This window comes from Camponotus vicinus, unplaced genomic scaffold, assembly GCF_025532165.1.
Source record: "Camponotus vicinus isolate PSW18456_S1 unplaced genomic scaffold, iyCamVici1.0 SCAF_9, whole genome shotgun sequence".
Taxonomy (NCBI): domain Eukaryota; kingdom Metazoa; phylum Arthropoda; class Insecta; order Hymenoptera; family Formicidae; genus Camponotus; species Camponotus vicinus.
Window position 1 is genome coordinate 10,348,635 of NW_028141981.1, and position 25,328 is coordinate 10,373,962.

Sequence of the window (25,328 nt, forward strand, 5' to 3'; positions counted from 1 at the left end):
TTATACCCTTATATATATTTTTATAACTTTATGTCATAAACTTATATTTTGAGATATTTCGGGGTCCGACCTTTTCGAGCAATCTGTGTATCGTAGCGAGATAACAACACATTTTTGAGATATTTCGGGGTCCGACCTTTTTGAGCAATCTGTGTATCATAGCGAGATAACAACACATTTTCAACCCTAGGTTTAGTTACAAAAAAAAATTTTTTTCTTTTATGCTCTCGACAATCTCTGAAAGTTTGTTGGTTGAATATAAGAACGATTGAAGCGCATCAGATCATAGTACGTGATTTGAAAGCGCATCGACACGTCGGTATAGGAAAAGTATAGTCAAAAAGTATAGTGTTCTGTCAGAAAGTATAGTGTTCTATCAGAAAGTGTGATAATATATATTGTGTGATTATATACAGGGCGATCCCGAAAAACCTTCCGTCTGTAAAATGACGTATTCCTGACACCATTCTAAGACAATTTTTCCTTTACCAAAATTTGATTTGAAGCGTAGTTTTTGAATTATGAGCAAAAATAGTTAGTAAATCACGCGTCGGGTACGGAAGGCAGGCAGGAGCGGCGCGGCGTGCCGCGAGCGCGGGCGCAGCTGACCGCCCGACGGGTGATTACCACCGCATGAGTAGCTAACTATTTTATCTTATAACATAAAATTATGCTTTAAATAAAATTTTGGTAAAGAAGAAAATGTCTTAGAATTACGTCAGAAATACGTGTTCCTTAAAATAACGTTATTTTAATAATGAAAAGTTGTTCCGGATCGCCGGCCGTCCGATGCAAGGCTACCAGATTGCATACGCTGCGTCCAGCGGCGGCACGATTTGTATCCCCACCACTTTCGCGCACTAAGGCATAAGCTCTCATCCGTGTACGCTCGACGTTCGGTCATCTTCGGTTTACAGAGGAAAACGGATAGATTAGGCTTCTGTCCCCTTCTCTCCTGAGAGGTCTATTGTATCTTACCTATCTCTCTGAATACAATAGCTATGTGATCCTCGAAATCTCGAGCTGGCGAGTTGGCGATGCAAGTTGCATCGTTGCAAGTATCGCAGCGATACTTATTATCACACATAATATTTTCCTATTGATTTTTTTTTTATAAAAGTTTATATGTTGTTTAAAAAAGAGAATATAACATATACCTAAAATAAATTTTACATATTTTTATCTAAATTTTTATCTAACATATTTTTATCTCAATTTTTATCTAAATTTTTTCACTCTTGGCCAATATGTACGCTTCTTTATTAAAAAAAATTTCTTTAAAAAAAATTTCTTTAAAAAAATAATTGTAATAAAATAATATTTAAATTTATTTTAATAGAATTGTATTTTGTTATTATTATTTTGTATTAATGTATGACGTACATCTTGTTGTTCAACGGAAACCGCGAGAAGGTAGTGGTCTCTTCCGTTAAAAAAGAAATGTAAAAAATTTAATAAATGAATAATAATAAAAATAAAATAAAAATAAAATAATAAAATAATGATAAATAATAAATAAAAATAAAAAATAAAATTATAATAAAATAATAAAATATAATCAATTTTCTAATTGATAAAAGGTTAAAATATTATTTCACATTTCCTTACATACATATGTGTGTGTGTGTGTGTGTGTGTGTGTGTGTGTGTGTGTGTGTGTGTGTGTGTGTGTATGTATGTATGTATGTATGTATATATATATATATACACAGACATATATATACATACATATATATATATCTTTACACACTTATTTTTTAAGTGATGTATATAAAAATTTATTTTAAAATTATTTATCGCAGGAAGGGCCTGCTACGTCAGCATCGGCATGGACTTTTAAATTGTTTTTATTAGCGGCATATAATTTATCCGCCAACATAAGAGATAAATGCTCTTCATTAATGAGCATATTTAAAGCTGTTTCTCCTCTAGTTTTTAATGCGGACTTAAACACACAAATAGCATTAACGGAAACCGTTGAAAAGCTATTACGTGTTTTCGTTTTTAAATTGTTTAAAAGAGAAAACATTCTCTCAGGATCGGCATTAGAATTCGGAAGCGTTCGAATAGTATTTATAATATTCGTTAAATTGGAATATTTAGGAACATTATTCGTGTGCCGACGTTGTAAAATTGCTTTTCACATATTGTCAAAATTTAATTTAGAAAAATTTTGTTTTTCTTCCACTGTAAGGTCTGATGCTAATGCAATCCATTCTTTTTTTAAAACATCTTCATCAAAATCGCCGAGAGTTTTAGCTACGAGAGAAACATCATCAAATGATGTTTGTCTATTATTATCGAATAAACTTACAGATGGTTGAAAAACTTGTAACTTTAATAAAAATTCATTATTTATAGGTAATCTTTTACAAATTTCTTCTGCAGCAGTCACATAAAATGTTAAACAGTTCTCTCGAACAATTTTAACTATGTTTATGTGATCTTTCAACGTTAATTCGTTCAGATATTCCTCACATTCTGATCCCAAAATAATTTCATTAATAGGTTTTTGATTTTCTTTTAATGAGAATATAATATTTGAAGAAAATGGTTTTAAATATTCTTCTTTTATAAAATTTCGACAGATTTGGAAAAGAAAGTTTTTAGATTTTGGCTGCAATAAATGGATTCTCGTTTCTGACGCTTGAAAGAATGCATTAAATGCGTTAAAAAAATTTTAAACTATTTTAAAAAAAGAAAATACGTTTCAGAAAAAACGTTTGATACAAAAGTTTCTTATTTTTTCATGTACAATTCGAATCTGTAATAAAAAGTACCATGTTCCTCTAAAAAAATTCAACTTCCGATCCGGATGGCGTATTTCCGGTCGGAATCAGAAGTTGAAAATATCACCATTTGATAAAGTGTACCCGATTTACTTAAAAATTGTTCGCGATTTTTGATAAAAGCCATTTATTTTCATTTTAAAAGGGATGTACGGGTGGTCTGGGACACCCTGTATATCCAAATATATATTCAAAATATTATATGTGCAGGCGCCGAGCTCACACGTACGCTTACACTCGCATGTCCGCTTAGCTGTAGTTGCGTGCTGCTGGCGTATGCATTCTGGCAACAGCCTGCGAGAGCTGAGACAGTTTTAGTAAAAATCATGTGTTCGCGTAGTAAATTAACAGTAAAAATGAAGTGTACTCTGCAGGAATATACGGATATGATTGTGGCATACGGCTAGCGGGAGAAAATACTTATCGCGCGGCCGCAATTTACGTGGAATGATTTCCCGGGCGAAAACCAAGTGGACGTTTTTACGTGTTGTGCAATAATTATGTGAAACTGGGTGTCGTGCATAAAATCGGGATAACCGGTCCAGCAGTGCGTCTTCGTGTACGAGATGAAGAAAGGATTCTGGAAGCATTTTATGAAAATCCTGGAACTAGCGTGCGTCATGTGGCACACGAATTTGGTTTTTCGCGATACGCAGTACATCACGCTTTACGTGTAATGGATTACGTCCGTATCATTACCAACGTGTGCAACACATTTTATCGAGGGATTTTCAACCACGGATCAATTTTTGTGAAGGTACTGTCATCATCAATTTTTTACATTTACGATACATTTAGCGTACAGTAAAATTTTGAACAATTTTCACAAATATTTAAATTGAGAGTGGAATAGGCCTATGGGGGAAACCACTATAAAAAAAGCGCACCATGCTATCTACCGCAAGGTGGTGTGGAAATGATAGCGCATCATTTTCTCGCCACTAAAAGGACGGGTCATTTTTCGGCGCGGTATTGCGATATATCGCACGCCACCATCATGTCTCGGAGAGCGATCCGCCCATCGCTTCGCCGCGCGCCTAGTATAGGATTACAGTGGGACGACTCTCGTCGCCGCGCGCTTCTACTCACGCAGATTGGCCGATATTCTTTATTTAATTTTTCGTTAATTATTGCGAATATCACAAAGCAGTACAAGTCCTTCCTTCTTAATTTGAGCCAATCTACCTCCTTACTTCGTATGGGCTAAAATCTCCATGACACCCTGTATATATATATATATATATATATATATATATATATATATATACACACACACACACACATACATATATATATGTATGTAAGGAAATGTGAAATAATATTTTGACCTTTTATCAATTAGAAAATTGATTATATTTTATTATTTTATTATAATTTTATTTTTTATTTTTATTTATTATTTATCATTATTTTATTATTTTATTTTAATTTTATTTTTATTATTATTCATTTATTAAATTTTTTACATTACCTTTTTACCGGAAGAGACCACCACCTTCTCGCGATTTCCGTTGAGCAACAAGATGTACGTCATACATTAATACAAAATAATAATAACAAAATACAATTCTATTAAAATAAATTTAAATATTATTTTATTACAATTATTTTTTTAAAGAAATTTCTTTTTAATAAAAAAGCGTACATATTGACCAAGAGTGGAAAAATTTAGATAAAAAGTGAGATAAAAATATGTTAAATAAGAATTTAGATAAAAATATGTAAAATTTGTTTTTGTATATGTTATATTCTCTTTTTTAAACAACATATAAACTTTTATAAAAAAAGAATCAATAGGAAAATATTATGTGTGATAATAAGTATCGCTGCGATACTTGCAACGATGCAACATGCATCGCCAACTCGCCAGCTCGAGATTTCGAGGATCACATAGCTATTGTATTCAGAGAGATAGGTAAGATACAATAGACCTCTCAGGAGAGAAGGGGACAGAAGCCTAATCTATCCGTTTTCCTCTGTAAACCGAAGATGACCGAACGTCGAGCGTACACGGATGAGAGCTTATGCCTTAGTGCGCGAAAGTGGTGGGGATACAAATCGTGCCGCCGTTGGACGCAGCGTATGCAATCTGGTAGCCTTGGTTAGTACCGTCCTGTTTAAACAAGATCAGCAGGTTCACGTTGTCGCGTATAAGATGTTTTGATATTCTCGTGTACGTCTGACAGAGATAGAAGCAGTCGACGTTCGAATGACGAGATTGAGAAGTAGCTCTGCTACTCTCTTATCGTATTTTGCTTGTCGCACGCCACGTCATCGAAGACGAAAATCGAGTTTGGACGTGCCTCGCTCGGTGGAATGACGTCACTGTTATTGGAGAACGTAAAGTAGCCGATTTCATCGATCGATGTCAACAAATTCTCCAGATATCGATATTTCGGCTGTTGCAGCGACTTCGAGTACACGTACACGTTCTCGAAACGTACACCGTGCGGGCTTTCCAGTAGACTTATAAGAACGTTGGTTCTACCACAATTCGAGGGGCCGCAAACGATCGCGCGTATGGTAGTCGGTAGCATCTTACCGTGCCTGCGCATCTCCGCATTGTCCTCCATTGATCGTAATCTGTCGTCGCAATTTGTCACGCATATCGTCAAAGGTTGTCGTACGAATCTCATTTATTCAACACTGCTGATTGGATCGAACGCCTGCCTATTTATAGGTGTGCGAAATCACGAATCGCTCAGTAGAGAAAAAATGTTTGTCCTGCTAACAAATCCTTCCGATATTCGCGATTTGAGCGTCGAACAGCTACAATTTGTGTCGAAAGCAGTTCTGTTGCGAACGTGCGGTGATTACGTCCACTACGTGTGGAACAAGCTTCCGGAATACATAAAGGCGGATCCAGAGGTTCAGACGTATCGTCGCTGTTACGAACACTACAATCAGCCGTGGCAGGAAACGCACATCGACGGTCCAGCGCCGTTGATAAAGAATTGCAGCGAATGTCAACGAAAATAGGTAGAGACCTATTAAATCACGCGATAAACACACTTCCGATCGAATTCCATATTCCCGGCTATCAGTTTTGCGGACCAGGCACGCGGTTGCAAAAGCGATTAGTCAGAGGCGATCGAGGTATCAACCCATTGGACGCGGCGTGTCGCGAACACGATATAGCATACTCTCGGAGCAACGATCTCACCAAGAGACACGCGGCGGATAGGATACTCGCTGAGAAAGCGCGGAATCGCATCGTTGCGAAAGATTCGACTCTCGGTGAGAGAGCCGCCGCCACAACTGTCTGGGCAGCGATGAAAGCCAAAACGAAGCTCGGTATGGATCTGAAGACGACGAAGACGAAGAAAAAAACGGTGAAGAAACGGGTACTTCCGGTAGCGAAATGCGGCGGTGTATTGCCGATTCTGCCAATGTTGGGTGCGCTCGGATCCCTGATCGGTGGAGCGGCTGGTGTAGCGAAAGCGGTGAACGACGGAAAAGCTGCGCAACGTCAGTTGCAAGAGATGCTACGTCACAATTGCGCCATGGAAGGTCGCGGATTATATCTCGCTCCTTATAAATACGGACGAGGAGCCTCAACGAGAAAAAAAAAATGTCAAAGAGACGCTAAAAATGCCGCAGGGTGCAACTACCAACGTACAATTGCTACAACTGGCAAAACGTATGCGCATTCCATATTTTAGAGGTGTTTTCATGCGCAACTCGTTACCGATCGGTGATATATATCAAAACGAGAGCGGCATCGTAAATTTGGATAGCGTCGAAGGACTAGGTACTCATTGGGTAGCGTATGCAAAGAGGGGGAATCGCGTTATATATTTCGACAGTTTGTGCAATCTTCGACCACCGAATGAATTGGTGCGATATCTCGGACGAAACGTAACGAAGATACAGTACAATTACACACCTGTTCAAACTTATGATCAGAGTATCTGCGGACAATTGTGCTTGCAGTTTCTTCGAACGGTCGATGCATGTGAATTTAAAGACAGATATTGCGCTATTTAACTCAGTATTCATTAAACAGTTTCGTCGACATGTCTATGACGTTCACATTGACTGGGAAGAGTAGCGTTCTCGCGGCAAACTTCTTTCCCACCGTAGATTTGAGCGACGACGAATCCGAGCTCGGTTTAACGGATTTTGAGACTTATCACACGATACCAAATATGAATTCCTCGAATAATAAATTTTACTTTGGCAAAGACGACGAGGAAATTACGATTCCCGAGGGATCGTATGAGTTGCAAAATATACATGAATTTTTGAAACGTGCAATTTCACGGAAACATCGCGATGAGAAACACATTGACGGCGGTGACTATGAAGATGGTGAATATCCGATAGTGCTCCGCGCTAATTACAATACAATGAGGAGCGAGATCAAATGTATCTACAGAATAAACTTTACTAAACCCGACAACATTGGATCGCTGTTAGGATTCTCGAATCGTATTCTCGAGCCGCGAAAATGGTACGAATCAAACATGCCGATTAACATTCTCAACGTGAATATTATCCGTATAGAGTGTAACGTGACCGCGGGTGCGTACAACAACGGCATACTCGTTCATACGATACATGAATTTTCACCGAGGGTACCACCGGGATATAAGATATCAGAAACGCCTGCCCAGATCATTTACCTGCCGGTCATCGCGCGGAGCATTACGGATTTTTTTAACGTTACGCGTTGTCGACCAGAACGGACGATTGCTCGATTTTCGAGGAGAAGAGATCACCGTAAGATTGCACGTACGTATGCGACGTATGAGATGCTCGTGTTGAACGGATCGAAAGACGTGAGAGATAACGCAATCTTTACGAGACCAGCAACACCAACAACAACAACAACAACGTCGACGTTCGCTAATATCAAATCATCCAAGAAAAAGAAACTCAGCGCATCGAACGTTGCGTTTTTACAATCTTTGGGATTTGCGGTGCGAAACAGCTGAACGATGACCGACATTCTCAACATCGGTGATGAACCGATCTTTGACGATCAGTAGAGAGTCTAGGCCGGTTCTAACCCAGGTCCTCTCAGGGGGGGTGAGGCGCGAGGGGATCTCAGCGGCGCGGGGGAATGACGTCACGCAGGATGGAGGAGGTTTTCGGTGGCGCGGGGGAATGACGTCACGCGGGACGGAGGGGATTTCGTAGGCGCGGGGGCTGCGGGACGGGGCGGGGGACGCTTGTGTTGGATGTTTTTTATCGCAAGTATAAACAATCATAAACCGATGTCCGGTTGATAAACAGCGGTATTTGAAGAGGATTGGGTCTTAAGGCTGACCCAGAATTATTTTCCATATTTTTTCTAGGAAGAATTGCAACGTATCAGCGCTGATGTTCGGCTGCTTTGTACCCTTGCCGCGTGTGTGAGAGAGAACGATAAAAGTGCGAAAGAGAGAGAACGATAGCGAGACTTATAATTAGCGCAAAGAATGGGTAAAGGGGTAATGCAAGGGAGAGGTGCGTAAATAATTATACATTTTTCTTTTTGAAATATAAATTTATTTAAAAAATGTGTATGAGTATTACAAATTGTATGTGTGTGTACTTAATATTAAAATTATATAAAATTTAAAAATTAATAAAATATAGAAATAAAAAATGATGAATATAAAATAATGCGGACGGTGCGCCAGGCTGTAAGGAAGAGGCAGCTCCTGAAACAGGAAAAATGCTACATTAATTTTATCTTAATTAAAAATAAAAAAACCAATTTAATCTTAATAATTAATAACAAAAATTTTAAAAAGAAATATGTACCTTAGCCCCCTGGAGCTACTAAGTGCTGCCAGCCCCCTGGAGCTATTAAGTACGGCCAGCCCTCTAACCATGCTCTTTCCTCCTCCTCCCGTATTCTTCTTCTTTCTTCGTATTGCGCATTTGCTATATCATCTATTTCATCATTTAGATCTTCCATTCCGAAGAGCCGCCGTAGGTTAAAGATGTCGTAATATCTCCATCCGTTTATCTCGTTATCTTGACGATTCTCCGGGGTGTCACCCAATTCCTCCGCGAGATCATGTCGCGCGTTCCACCGCTCCGCCCGCACGCTGCGTCGATGCTCGATATTCATAAAACCAGGAATTTCGACATCATCGGGGAACTATAAAATAATATATTAAAAATACACATACACATACACATACGCACAATTTTTTTTTCACAAAAATTTTTTTTCACTACCTACCTTCCAGACGAATGCCACTTTTAATATTACAAAAAATAAGAGGTCTATGAAACTCCTCTTCCAAAACGAATAATTAATAATACAATCCATTTTATGCAGCGTAAGGAATAATCGCACACACGGAAAAAGAAATACCGGTTAAACTCGCTGACGCTCTCCTCTCGGACAATACACGACTCGGATCGAAATCGAATGTTACTCTCCGCTGTAGGAATTATAAAGGTCTCAAAACTCGAAGGGTTACACTAGTGTACGAATATTTTTTACACCCACTGTATATATTAACCATTAGTGATCCTTTCATGGTCTTTCTCTACGCTCCGTATAAACAATATGAACAGTATTCCTATGAAGAGAAATGGATCTTGGAACCTTCTTTTTTTTGTTTTTTGTTTATGATACCGATGTTCGACTGCTTTGTGCCCTTGCCGCGCGTGTGAGAGAGAACGATAGCGAGACTTATAATTAGTGCGAAAGCGCACAAAGGATTGGAGCGCAAGAGAAAGGCGTGTAAATAATTGCAATTTTTTGTTACGATTAAAAATATATATAATTTATTTAAATGTGTGTATGTGTGAGTTTAATAATTAAAATTTAATAAAAAAGTATACAATATAAAAGAAAAATAATAATATATAAAATAGGCCGTCGGGCTATGTTGGGGAAGCCGTTTCTGAAAACAGAAGAAAACATATGCATTTCATTAGTTTAAATTATTTAATAATTTATTTTAAGATACTTTTGATGTATTATAAATTGTAAGTTACTTACAATATTATTCATGATCCATTTATTTAATTTGTACAAATGGGACACATGTTGCACGGTATTATTTGCCGTAAAGATTTTTTACATTCTTTGCAAGACATATTAGATAAATGTTCATAATATGTGCATCTATGTTCCCGAACAAAACCAGCTTCTAAGAATAGGAATGATAATCTATAGAAGCACTCGGTACAATATTTGGACTCATCTTCCACATAATAGTAGGATATACAACATATCTTCGTTTGATCCAATCCCATTATTTCAGTCAAGTTTAAATTTCGATGTTTAGTGTGTATTAGTTCATCACTACTATCACTCTCATAATCACTGTCTGCTAAGGGTTCTATTTCTATATCAGACCCATCCTCGTCTGATGATTCATGGAGATCATCATCTTTCATTAGATTATCATCTTCCATCTCTCTCCTCTCTCTCTCCTCTCTCTCTATCTCCATCCTCTCTGCCACAACTGGATCCATTCAATAATCGTAATCATTATCCGTATCATCGTCGATGATAATTACGTTTTCTTCAGCCACCGTATCATCGTCGATGATAATTACGTTTTCTTCAGCCACCGTATCATCGTCGATGATAATTACGTTTTCTTCAGCCATTGCACAAGACAACCGAAACACAGAAGAGCAACGAAAGAAATGATACTCTAGTGCAGCAGACTCCTCTTCATTATATATTTTTAACATAAACAATATAAACACCAGTATTCCTTTGAAGAGGATTGGATCTTAGGACCCTTTTTCTTTTTTCATTTTTTGCCGATGTTCGACTGCTTTGTATCTTCGCTTCCCACATTCAGAAAAGCGAATTCTTTCTGAGATGTAAATAAATGATTGATACACACACACACTTACACGGTAAAAAACATTTTGTATTTCTGTTGAAATTTTCTCGTGTAGAAATTTTAGTGTTAATTTTTCACATATTACTTGTGTTATTTACATATTTGCCCTCTGTTAAAATTAACATTAAAATTAGAGTGGATAAATTGGGACATGTGAAATATGTTAAATTTAACGCAAAATTTTTTACTGCGCATCAAACACAAAGATGAGAAAGGATTAGACGAAATATATAAGGAGGAGGATTGAAACATATCAAATCATAGTATGGAGGCGCGGGGCGGGGGACGCTTGGGGACGTGTTGGATGTTTTTTATCGCAAGTATAAACAATATTACATAAGCCGATTGATAAACAGCGGTATTTGAAGAGGATTGGATATTAGGGCCGACCCAGAATTATTTTCCATATTTTTTCTAGGAAGAATTGCAACGTATCAGCGCCGATATTCGGCTGCTTTGTGTCCTTGCCGCGCATGTGAGAGAGAACGAATTCTTTCTGAGATGTAAATAAATGATTATTATGATACACCATACTTATTTATTTTACACAAAGATAAAAAGGTTTAGACGAAATACAGGGAGGATTGAAGCGCATCAAGTCACAGTACGTGATTTGAACGCGCATCGACACATCGGTTGTCAGAGTATAGCGATATTCTGTTAGAAAGATTTTTGCGCGATTATGCAATGTATGTGTGCAAGTGCTCCATAGAAAACTGTGACATAGTGTGTTAAAAGTGTGAAAAAGACAGGAAAAAAAAATGGAAAACATCGAACAGACTGAACGCGACCTGGTGGAGCGATCCAACCAAATTGCCACCTTGGGCGAATATTTTGCATGGCTACAATGATGCAACGAGTACATCGAGTCGCTGGAAGAGCAAAGTCGGATCAAACGACCACGATTATCGATCGGGAATCGACAATCGCTGATTACTCGGATCGCGCGACTCGAAGATGCAAAGACTCGATTGCAGAGACAGTTTATGCCCAGTGGTGGTAATTACAGTGGCGACAATAACGCGGGTGCCGGATGTAGCGCGCATCAAAATGAACTTGTGTGGCGCGAGATTGATACGGCGTTCGACAATTGTGTATTGACTGGTGCGGTGATAAACTATAATCACATCGAACCTCGCCAATTTCTCGAGGACGCCAAAGATATTGTGCTAGAACATGTGAAAAACATTATGAAAAAACACTATAATGTGAAAGTGAACACCATATTCAACGGCGAGTTCGTGGCCGGAGATAAACGCGCTAACAAAAGTATTAATACGAGAAACTGTGAACTCTTTCGCACGTCCGATTTACGCGAGTGGTACGAACGGCGCGTTATCGAACCCACCCTAGCATCGCTGGAAGAGTTTCAGGAACGCGATAGCGGATGGGCATTGTCGCGAATATTAAATTTGACAGTTAACGTAAACAAATATAATCCTATGCGTGCGGGATGTCATATAAAATTGTCGCGGGAGATTATGATGAAGAGAGCGGTGATTAACGTACAATCAAAAGACAATGCGTATTTCGCGTGGGCAGTGGTCGCCGCTTTATATCCTGCAGAAAGAAAGGCGGAACGGGAATCATCGTACCCGCATTACGCGACAGTGCTGAATCTCCGGGACATTGAGTTTCCAGTGACTGTCAATCAGATTAAAAAATTTGAACTTGTCAACGATATTTCGATCAACGTCTACAACATCGAAAGCGAGAACATTGTTCCGCTACGACTGACGGAGCAGAAGCGGGATAAGCATGTCAACTTGTTGTACGTGGAAGATGGCAACAATATCGGACATTTCGCATGGATCAAGAACTTATCCCGGCTCGTGAGCTCGCAATTGAGCAAAAAGGACCATAAGAAATATATCTGCGATCGGTATGTATAATTTAAATAATTATAAGTTATGTAGCGCAAATTGTATATATATAAATCTTTAATTTTTTTAAAATTTTTATTTTCTTTTATAGATGCTTGCATTATTTTGGTTCGGACGACAAGTTGCAGTCGCATACTGTCGACTGTGGAAAGATGAACGACTGCGCTATCCGGTTACCGAGCGATAAGGACAAGTGATTATCGTTCAACAATTACAACAGGAAAGAGCAGTTTCCATTCATCGTGTACGCCGACTTGGAATGCGTTCTGGCCAAGATGGAGGAAGAGAAGAATATGTGCCAGCACCATCAAGTATTTAGCATAGCATATTATATACATTGCTCGTACGACGACTCATTATCCGCATACCATTCGCGTCACAGTACCGATTGTATAGCATGGTTCGTCGAGCAACTTAAAATGTTAGCATTTCGTGTAAAAAATATTTTAACTACTAATGTCCCTATGGTAGATTTAACATTCGAAGAATGTGAAAAATTTAATAGCGCTACTCAACGTCATATATGCGAAAAACCATTCGCGCAAGACGATACACGCGTACGCGATCATTGCCATCTGACCGGACGGTACAGAGGTCCCGCGCATTCAAATTGTAATTTAAATTATAAAGAGTCTTTCTGTATTCCAATAGTGTTTCACAATTTATCCGGTTATGATTCGCATTTCATTATCGAGGAAATAGCCACAGCGTTCGAAGGGAGAGTCGAGTTACTTCCAATAAAGAAAGAGAAATATATATCGTTTACCAAAAATGTCGATCTTAAGGAAGAAAAACCAAAAAATCAAGTAAAATTACGTTTTATTGATTCATACAAATTTCTTACGGCAAGTCTCGACAAATTAGCATCTTATCTAGATAAAGATAAACTCGATATTTTAAAATCAGAATTTCAAAATTTATCGAGTGAAAATTTCAATTTATTAACACGAAAAGGTGTGTTTCCATACGAATACATCGATTCCGTTGACAAGTTGCAAGATATATGTTTACCACCGCGCGAATCATTTTACAATTCCTTAACCGGTGAAACTATATCCGAGAGCGATTACGCGCACGCCGAGAACATCTGGACGCGATTCTCCATTCGAACGCTAGGCGAATATAGCGATTTATATCTTAAAATCAATATCTTGTTATTAGCCGATATTTTTGAAAACTTTCGCGACAAATGTATCGAAAGTTACGGACTCGACCCCGCATATTATTATACTCTTCCCGGATACACGTGGGATGCCATATTAAAGCATACAAAGATTACGTTCGAATTGCTTACCGACATCGACATGGTCATGTTTATCGAACGCGGTATACGTGGTAGTCTGAGTCAGTGTTCCAACAGATACGCGCGTGCTAATAACAAGTACATGGAGTCGTACGATCCATCGAAACCATCGTCGTACTTGATGTATTTCGATGTAAATAACTTGTATGGATGGGCAATGTGTCAACCGTTGCCTTACGCTGATTTTCGATGGGTCGACGACATGTCAAGTTTTGATTGTATCATCGATCGCGCTAGATTCGCCTACAGGCTATATCTTCGAAGTCGATCTCGAGTATCCGCAACATCTTCACGATGCGCACACTGACTTACCGTTTTGCCCGACACGCGACAAACCACCTGGCAAGCGAGAGCTCAAGCTGCTCGCAACATTATACGATAAGAAACGTTACGTGATACATTACCGCAACCTGCAGCAGTGTACGCGTCACGGTCTTCGCGTTACAAAAATACATAGAATTTTACAGTTTTCACAATCTCCCTGGCTTCGAAATTACATAGAACTCAATACACATTTCAGAACATTGGCTAAAAACGATTTCGAAAAAAATTTATACAAATTAATGAACAATGCGGTATTTGGCAAAACGATGGAAAATGTGCGCAATCGCGTTGATGTAAAATTACTAACTGGGACGGGCGGTACGGTGCAGAGGCAATGATCGCTAAACCAAATTTCCACAGCAGAAGCGTCTTTTCGGAAAATTTAATAGCTGTGGAATTGCGAAATCTCGAGGTAAAATTCTACAAACCAATCTACGTGGGTATGTGCATACTCGACATATCCAAGACATGTTTGTACGAGTTTCATCACGAGTATATGACGCCAATGTATCGCGACAAATGTAAAGTCATGTACACCGATACCGATAGTCTCATATATCACATTGAGTGCGAAGACATGTACAAAAATATGAAGCGCGACGTCAGCAGATTCGACACTAGCGATTATGCTGCGAACAATGCGTACGATATACCGCTCGTAAATAAAAAGGTACCGGGTCTAATGAAGGATGAAAATAACGGTGCCATAATGACCGAATTTGCCGGGCTCAGAGCAAAAATGTACGCGTTACGAGTCAATGGGAAAAAGGATACGAAGAAAGTTAAAGGCGTCAAGAGCAACGTTGTCGCGAGAACGATAACGTTTGACGATTAAACACGGTGTTTGAAAGAAGAAATTGAAATGACGCGCCAACAATCGTGTATACATACGATCTAAACTGCACCAAGTATACACGATCCGCGAGACGAAAATTGCTCTGAGTCCGTACGATGATAAGCGGTATATCGCACCCGAAAGCACCGATACATTGCCATGGGGACATTATAAGATACCATTGTAATATGTAATGTAAAATGTAAAAATGTGTGTGTGTGTGTGTGTGTGTGTGTGTGATACAATATACTATTAAAGAAAATATTAATAAAGATTTTTTTGGTATTTTTTATATTTTATATATTTTTATGTAATGCATATCTCATACATCTTATATTAAAAATACATGTACTATCGCAAGGAATATTGATAAGGATTTTTATGTATATTTTCATTTTTCAAATATTATATATATGTTATACACATATATTTTTCCAGAAAATTAAAAATAAACACTGTATGAATTAAATCACATTGTCTTTGTGTATCCAAGAATTGTGCGAATTGTCAAATCCCAACCATTTCACATAAACCTCGTCACCCCTCCTACGCAGTACTTTCTCCACGAGATATACGTCCGGATAATTCGCGCGATGCAACTCGTACTCGTAGAACGCTCCAGCGATAGATTTTTTGCGATAATCCTCCAGTAGATAGCTTACGGGATTAGTATGCTGTACTTTTACAATTTTAAACACTTCGGTTGTGCAATTTGGCGTGTAACCTTTCTCGAAAACTGTCTTGTACTTGCTAACGCGTACCGAGTCACCTACTTTGAATTTCGCCGGACCCGCGATATTTACATGGTTGTACACAGTAGCCAAGAGTCTTTCAGCGATCGCGGGAGTAACGTCGACGGGTCGCATACCGATCGTTCGATGCTTGCGCGCGTTGTAATCCGATACGAGTTGCGGCAACGCGCTGATCCACTTGTAAGATTCGTTCAGCGTAAATATCTTCCACATGTCGTTTTTCAGCGTGCGATTGAATCGCTCAACGATCGATGCCTTCAACCGAATATGTAGAATAGTGATTGATGTCATGTTTCCGCATGAGCCGTTGCACATCAGCGTTATAAAATTCCTTCCCCATATCAGTTTGTAAGTTTTTCGGACATCTTTTGCTATCTCGGATTATCTCAGCGATAGCGTCAGCTGTCTCTCTTCCGCCTTTACTCTTGAGTGGTACGGCCCACGCGTGCTTGCTCAACACATCGATGACAGTGAGTATGTAGTGGTAACCTCTGTTGAAACGAGAGTACGGACGCATCTCGACGATGTCAGCTTGCCACAGGTCATCGTGTTCCTGCACTATAACATGTCTTCAGGGAAAATTTTTTCTCGCCGGCGCGTGCAATTCGTTCACCAACTGCTGTTTCTCTAAACTATGTTGTTTCTTCGCTTCCTCGGTTATTCCCGATCGCCGATCCATCGTTGTTTCGATTCGTCGATCAAACGATGTGTGCCTCGAGTATCACCGTGCGTTTTATCATTCGTTGTCGCTCTTTAGCCGTTTCTGAGCCGTTCACAGTCGTTTGTCGTTTTTCAATAGCCGTTCGATAGCCGTTTCTGCCCCGTTCGATAGCCGTTCGTTACCGTTCCTTAACAGTTCGTAGCCGTTTCTGACCCGTTCGATAGCCGTTCGTTACCGTTCCTGCCCCGTTCTTTAGCCGTTCCTGCCCCGTTCGTTGTCGTTCGTTACCGTTCCTGCCCCGTTCGTTGCCGTTCGATAGCTGTTCGTTGTCGTTCGATAGCCATTCCTGCCCCGTTCGTTGCCGTTCGATAGTCGTTCGATAGCTGTTCGCAGCCGTTTGTTGCCGTAATTGGCCCTGTTGGTAGTCGCTTCTAAGTAGTCCGTAGCCTCGTTCACAGTCGTTTCTGACCCGTTCGCAGCCTCGTTGGCAATCGTTTCTGACCCGTTCGTAGCCGTTCCAGAGTTGTATGCCGCCTCGTATGTAGCCGTTCCTGACGTGTTCATAGCCTTGTTCGCAGCCGTTCCTGAGGTGTTCATAGCCTCGTTCGCAGCTGTTCTTGAATTGTTCGTAGCCTCGTTCGCAGCCGTTTCCTCTTCGATCACTACCACTCATTGTAGTTCGATAGCCGTTTGATAACCCTTCGTTCGATAAGCCTTTGTAGATGTTCAATAATTGTACAATAGCCGCTCCTTAGCCGTTCGTAGCTGTTTCTGAATTAGTGTTAATCGCATGCTGAAGCTCGTTTATCGCAGTCTGCAAAGCTCGCACGTCCTTCTCGAACGCATTCAGCTTCTCGTCTGATTCTTTCAGCTGATTCTTCAACGTTTTAACGCATTGTTCCACGTACAGTTTGTTGACTGCATCGGTATCAGCCTCAGGTTGCGCTACACGGCGAATCTTGTGCGACCTCGCGTCATAGTACGTAGCGACGCGATACAGAGCGTTTTGACGCAAGTAACTTGTCACCGATTTACCCCAATGATCGCTTGTTCTAATTGCTTCATTTCTCTGTTCGAATAATCCAAATTTGTTGATGGGCATTTTTTTTTCTTGATGCGAGTGACGTCGATCAACTGATCAGTTTTGTCGAGACACCGTTTAATTTATAATAAGACCAACTTCGCCAAGTTCATCGATGATCGACAGGATCTCGTTGTCGTGAGCGTTGTGGCCAGCTCGGCGCGAAGCGTCGAGCAATCGTAGACGATCCACTAGCTCGTTGGGATCGTCCCAGTGCACGTAATCGATCTTATTGTCGGTTAGCGTCATCGCGCGAGGCATGAATACTCCCGTACCGCATTTTTTCGTTTTCGATTCGATCGACATCAACGGTGCAATTATGTGTTTATACTTGTATCCCCTGTTGCTCTTTAATTGACCTTGCGCATCATATTGGCGTTTATGCGCACTCGTCGCCCTTAATATGCTCTTATATTTTTGCATAACGTCCTCAGTGTATATGTCATCATCGGGAATTCTCATGAAGATCAACTCGTATAATCCAGGTGTACCAATGTACCTCACTTTGTCTATGATTATAGAGTCATCTCCGCCGATGTCGAATCGTTTGTTACCGCGCCACATTTCATTCTTGTCGAAATAGACACCGTACACGTGATCGATCTGGTTTTTTTCGTCGCCACTAAGGAGAGCGCTCATGTACTTTTGTGCCAGTGGCCCGAAGTGTTCTCGTAACATTTTTTGACCTTCCAACGTTTGTAACATGTTTCGAACAGATGGTGATTCGAGCGGGTTGCCCGTGGTTTCGAAAACATTTTCGATTGCGAGTCATTCGGGTATCGTGGGTTGTACGATTCTCGTTGTCGCGGACGGTGTGGAGGTTATCAGCGGTTCATCCGATGTACGCGGTGTCGATAAACGATTCGCCTTCAATCGTTGTCTCTTTTTCGGTGTCGTATCCTCCTCCTCCTCCTTCTCCTCTTCCTCCTTGTACCGCTTGATGGGTAACGTTTTAATTATAGCGTCAGCGTTACTCTCCGGCTCGTTTTTCACCACGATTAAGCTAGAGTTGTCGACGATTTTTTGTAGTGGCTCGATAATAGGCCTAAAATGGATCTTGACCACGATATCGTTGTCGATCTTACCGGTCTTCAAAGCGCGATGTTTCTTGCGGATCGATTCGCTCGTTTTCTCAATCTCCCTCGCAATCTTTTCACGCTCGCGAATATTATCGCTTTCAACCATGTCGACAGAGTGTCGGCAGCAACTAATCGTTTTGCGGTATCGCGAACACGTTAAATCTTTTTCTGTATCGCCCGTTCGTAAATGAGCTGTCCTTATCTATCACTAGGAATCCATACTTTTGTTGCCAACAAGTACGACATAATTCACTGAAATCCTCGTACGACATGTCGGTATTCACGTTGTACGTGATCGTTGTACACATGTTTTAAGTTGGTACCGTCCTGTTTAAACAAGATCAGCAGGTTCGCGTTGTCGCGTATAAGGTGTTTTGGTATTCTCGCGTACGTCTGACAGAGATAGAAGCAGTCGACGTTCGAATGACGACCCATTGAGAAGTACTCTCTTATCGTATTTTGCTTGTCGCACGCCACGTCATCGAAGACGAAAATCGAGTTTGGACGTGCCTCGCTCGGTGGAATGACGTCTGTTATTGGGAGAACGTAAAGTAGCCGATTTCATCGATCAATGTCAACAAATTCTCCAGATATCAATATTTCGGCTGTTGCAGCGACTTCGAGTACACGTACACGTTCTCGAAACGTACACCGTGCGGGCTTTCCAGTAGACTTATCAGAACGTTGGTTCTACCACAATTCGAGGGGCCGCAAACGATCGCGCGTATAGTAGTCGGTAGCATCGTACCGTGCCTGCGCATCTCCGCATTGTCCTCCATTGATCGTAATCTGTCGTCGCAATTTGTCACGCATATCGTCAAAGGTTGTCGTACGAATCTCATTTTTTCAACACTGCTGATTAGATCGAATGCCTGCCTATTTATAGGTGTGCGAAATCACGAATCGCTCAGTAGAGAAAAAATGTTCGTTCTGCTATCAAGTCCTTCCGACATTCGCGATTTGAGCATCGAACAACTACAATTTGTGTCAAAAGCTGTTCTGTTGCGAATGTGCGGTGATCACGTCCACTACGTGTGGGACAAACTTCCGGAACACATAAAGGCGGATCCGGAGGTTCAGACGTATCGTCGCTGTTACGAACACTATCAGCCGTGGCAGGAAACGCATATCGACGGTTCGGCGCCGTTGATAAAGAATTGCAGCGAATGTCAACGAAAATAGGTAGAGGCCTATTAAATCACGCGATAAACACACTTCCGATCGAATTCCATATTCCCGGCTATCAGTTTTGCGGGTCAGGTACACGGTTGGAGAAGCGATTAGTCAGAGGCGATCGAGGTATCAACCCATTGGACGCGGCGTGTCGTGAACACGATGTAGCATACTCTCGGAGCAACGATCTCACCGAGAGACACGCGGCGGATAGGATACTCGCCGAGAAAGCGCGGAATCGCATCGTTGCGAGAGATTCGACTCTCGGTGAGAGAGCCGCCGCCACAGCTGTCTGGACAGCGATGAAAGCCAAGACGCTCGGTATGGGTCTGAAGACGACGAAGACGAAGAAAAGAACGGCGAAGAAACGGATACTTCCGGTAGCGAAATGCGGCGGTGTATTGCCGATTCTACCAATGTTGGGTGCGCTCGGATCCCTGATCGGTGGAGCGGCTGGTGTAGCGAAGGCGGTGAACGACGGAAAAGCCGCGCAACGTCAGTTGCAAGAGATGCTACGTCACAATCGCAATTTTACGGATACGCCGTGATAAGAAACACATTGACTATGAAGATGGAGAATATCCGATAGTGTTCCGCGCTAATTACAATACGATGAGGAGCGAGATCAAATGTGCCTACAGAATAAACTTTAGCAAGCCCAACAACATTGGATCGCTGCTAGGATTCTCGAATCGTATTCTCGAGCCGCGAAAATGGTACGAATCGAACATGCCGATTAACATTATCAACGTGAATATTATCCGTATAGAGTGTAACGTGACCGCGGGCGCGTACAATAACGGCAAACTCGTTCATACGATACATGAATTTTCACCGAGAGTACCACCGGGATATAAGATATCGGAAACGCCTGCGCAGATCATTTACCTACCGATCATCGCGCGGAGCATTACGGATTTAACGTTACGTGTTGTCGATCAGAACGGACGATTGCTTGATTTTCGAGGAGAAGAGATCACCGTAAGATTGCACGTACGACGGATACCCCTGGCAAAAATGAGACGTTTGTTTGGCGTTTACATGAACGTTTGTGGAAGTTCGTCGAGAGTTTAAAAACGATTAGTAAAGAGTTTGTAGAACAAAAATTGCAACACTGCAGCGTTTAAAAGACGTTTGTACGTTATAGCGTAATCGTAAACGTTTGAAAAGTCTGAGTAAACTCTGTACACGAAGATGTATCAACGTTTACTGAACGTACTCTGAAAAATGTTACTTCAGCATTGCAAAACTTTCATGTAACATTATATAAAGAGTTTGTAGAACAAAAATTGCAACACTGCAGCGTTTGATAAGCATTCAAAATCCAACAGCGTTATGTAAGTGCTCTTACAAAGTTTGAAAAGCATATAAACTCTCAGAAAACCCTCACTCAACGGTTGTTAACGCTTTATAAAGTTTCTTATTTTCGCCAGGGACGACGATAACGTACGTATGCGACGTATGAAATGCTCGTGTTGAACGGATCGAAGGACGTGAGAGATAATACAATCTTTACGAGGCCAGCGACAACAGCGTCGACGTTCGCTAATATCCAACCATCCAAGAAAAAGAAACTCAGTGCATCGAACGTTGCGTTTTTACGATCTTTGGGACTCGCGGTGCGAAACAGCTGAACGATGACCGACATTTTCAACATCGGTGACGAACCGATCTTTGACGATCGTATCGTCAAGATTGAGACTCACGCGTACAACCCGTTCGCCAATACAACGTTCGGACACAGTGACGAGATAAGAATACCCATACAACAACAGGATCTGTATACATTGCCGTATGAGAGTTTCCTATACATCGAGGGACAACTAACGAAAACCAAACCAGCTGAAGGAAGTGATGTGATACTGGGAAATATTGCGTCGCATTCATGTTCGATGAGATTCGATACGAACTCGATGGCGTTGAGATTGATCGCAATAGAAACGTAGGAATAACTACTACGCTCAAACACTATGTAACAGTATCATCCGATAGAAATGTGATTATGAGGAACGCCGGCTGGGATCCGACGACCTATGCGAATGGACACTTCAATTTTTGCGTACCGCTCTACATGTTATTGGAATTTTGCGAGGATTATAGACGCGTGGTGATTAACGCTCGTCATGAATTGATTTTAATATGATCGCGTAACGACAACAATTGTCTGTTTGGAGATTCGACACTGGAGCCTGTGATCAACATATTCAAGATACAATAGCGAATGCCACACGTGCTGTTGAGCGAGATCGAAAAGCTGTCGATGCTGCGTGCTCTGGAAAGCGGACGATATCTCAGCATGGGTTTTCGCTCGTGGGATCTGTACGAGTTTCCGCTATTGCAGCGTACAACCAAGCATTCGTGGGCCATTAAGACCGCGACTCAGTTGGAGAAATCACGATACGTTTTCTTTGCTCTGCAGACAAGCCAGAAAAATATCATGTCTGAGGATACGAGTCGATTCGACGACTGCAAATTGATCAACGTGAAACTCTATCTGAACTCGGAATGTTATCCGTACGACGATATGAATCTGGATTTCAATAAAAACAGATGGTCCATTCTCTACGAGACGTACAAGCGCTTCTGCAAGAACTATTACGGATACGAGTATCTCGAACCAAGTCTCACCGTCTCGACGTTTCTTAACGGTCCGTTCGTGATTATCGATTGTTCTCGATAAAACGAATCGGTTAAGAGCGCAACCGTGGATGTGAGATTGGAATTCGAATGTAAGGAGAACGTGCCGATGAATACCACTGCGTACTGTCTCATCATACACGATCGCGTGATCCAATACAATCCGTTGACTAACGTTGTACGCAAAATCACCTAAGCGATAACATCGACACAAGAGAGAGAGAGAGAGGGGAAGAGGAGCAGGATATAAATCAGTGCTGCGAGATGATTTTAGAGTTTTGTCATTCCTCTCGACTAACGTATCGAAGAGAGAAAGAGAGAAAGAGAGAGAGAGATCTCATCATGTCCGTACCAACGTTTGTGGATCTGCAAGGATTTACCATCGGCAAACTATTCTTCGTGAAGGAAGCGGCAATCCTGAGAAAGGGATATGTTCTCTCGCATTACTTTTTCGCAAGTCCTGTACCGTGGAGCGTGCTTACAAAATCTGAGCGATGTCAAGTTTCATGGGTGATTAGAAATCATCATGGATTACAATGGGAAGACGGAAACGTTCCGTATGGCTTGGCTCAGCGTGTAATTACAACAGCTGTCGTTGGTACGATACACGAAGAAGAAGAAGAAGAATCGTCTGTCGTGTACGTTAAAGGACTTGAAAAGCGAAAATGGCTGACCGATATACTAGACGATGCGGGAAACGGCTATATTATTGAAACTTTGGATGTTGACTATGAAGATATCGATGCTCTAAATAAATTAGATATTACCAATAGTATGCGATATGGAAAACATGTTAAGAATTGTGCATTACAAAATGTATTCAAAATATTTAACTGGTGGTCGCAACGCCAGAAAGAATTGCAAGAAAAATAAAAAAAATGTAAACATTAATATGTTTTATCTCTTATTTCCCCTCCCTAATTCTTTCCTTGCGTTTCTAAGAATTTTTATCTGAGCGCCGTCTCCCCTTCTCCTAAATTTCAGAGCGTTAGAAGCATTGATCCCCCCACCACATTATACTTTGGAAGATGAGCGTCATGTATACTCGGTTATTTCTTATACGATCAGTGTCGCGTTAACACCGCTCTCGTGGTTCACTTTTCATAACTCCCAGAGAAATGTACTACGTCGAAAGAAACAGAAACAGCAGCAGCGGCATCGGAAGACGCGTGAATAATTACGTACCGAATCGTGATAAAACTCCATCGTTTGAGAACAAATGTGACGAGTAAGTTTCATTTAACTTCTTTCTATTTGTTTATATTTCTTTTACAAATTGTATTATTACTATTATTTTAATTTTAATTTTAATTTTTCTGTAGCATTTCGTTGGAACGTCGTGCGGTTCGTATACTAGGTAGACGATACGCATTGACAGCTACGGAATTCAAATTCCTCGAAATTGGTATCAACGTGGGTTCACCGAGTTACGTGGAGATTGCCATAGGAGATCATCGAGGAAAGGAACTGATATTATCTCTCGAAACGTGGAAGGGACTCTACGAGCAACGTCGCAATATTCAAAATTTCCTTCGGAACGACTCTAAAGATGACTACAATTTCATAAGCGTTGGACTGCTAACAGTGAGAGTTCGTACGATTAACGACGCCAAACTCATAAGTCTCGAATCTTCAAACGTATGCATGATGATGATCGAATCGACGTTACATCGCATGTTCGATCTCGATCACTGCATAGATGTAACTTTTGATCAATTGGATAAAATTATCCAAGCAGTTGATGTGAAGTTTACGCAATTTTCCAATATCGCGTCCACTGTAATAAATCCGAAAGAAATATCAAATGTAATACGCGCGAGTGATGCTTTCAACAAGCATCAACTCGTCGATTGCGAACTGGCAGCTTTAGTTTTTAGTCCATAGTACGTAAGAAAAATATGTAAAAACAAAGAATAAAGAGTTTTAAATCTAAATCATGATGTAATTTTTTCACACGTATTTGCATCCGTCCAATCCTTCAAAGAATACTTCTATTTATATTGTTTATTAACTGGTAATATTGTATACTTGCGATAATACAGAGATGACAGAGAGAGAGATAAAAGGGATAAAGAGAGAAAGAGAGAGGGATAGAGAGATAGATAGAGGGATAGAGAGATAGAGGGATAGAGGGATAGAGAGAGGGAGAGAGAGAGAGAGAGGGATAGACAGATAAAGGGATAAAGAGAGAAAGAGAGAGAGCGAGAGAGAGGGAGGGATAGAGAGAGGCCCAAAATCTTCTTCAAAGGAATACCGCCATTTTTGTTTATACGTGCGTCCCCCGCCCCGCAGCCCCCGCGCCACCGAAATCCCGCGTGACGTTATACCCCGCTCCACTGAGATCCCGCGTGACGTCATTCCTGAGAGGACCTGAGTTAGAACCCGCGTGACGTCATCCCCCGCTCCACTGAGATCCCCTCGTACCTCACCTCCCTGAGAGGACCTGAGTTAGAACTCTCCTTATATATCTACTAACAAGCATCGGTGTGCAGTTCTGTTTCTGCGCACGGATTGTATAATCGTAAAATCGGATACTCGGTTAATTTTGAGTGTTTGAAACGCCTTTTTGAGTGTTTGAAACGCTTTTCTACAATCGTCGGTAAAATCATATTCTACATCTATCTTCAACAGGTTTTGTAGCGGTCTTGCTTTAAGTGCAAAGTCTTTAATAAATTTTCTGAAATAACTGGCTAACCCAAGAAATCTTTGTAATTCCGCTACATTTTGTGGTTTGTTGAATTTACATATTGCTTCTGTGTGTCGTGTGCTCAAAGTAATGCCACTACCCGAAATCATATAACCAAGAAATTCAATGTGATTCTTTAAAAATTGACATTTATTAATGTTCAGTTCAAACCGGTATTTTTTTAAAATAATTAACACTTCTTTTAATACTGTTAAATTTTCCTCCACTGATTCAGAAGGGATCAAAATATCATCAATGTATACAAGAATTTTATCCTGCCGAATCAACGGGCTTAGAATTTGAATAAGGCGCCT

The 25,328-nt window shown here is 40.7% G+C and overlaps 1 protein-coding gene across 1 annotated transcript; it reads left to right on the plus strand.

Annotated features, from left to right (window-relative positions):
- Positions 1–11,454: 11,454 nt before the first annotated feature.
- On the plus strand, positions 11,455–20,239 carry LOC145977236 (uncharacterized; the record flags this gene model as incomplete). Its single annotated transcript, XM_083109039.1, has 3 exons — positions 11,455–12,482; positions 19,382–19,653; positions 19,701–20,239. Coding segments are annotated over 3 exons (1,839 nt in total), but the record flags the coding sequence as incomplete, so codon positions are not given.
- Between the last annotated feature and the right edge of the window lie 5,089 nt (positions 20,240–25,328).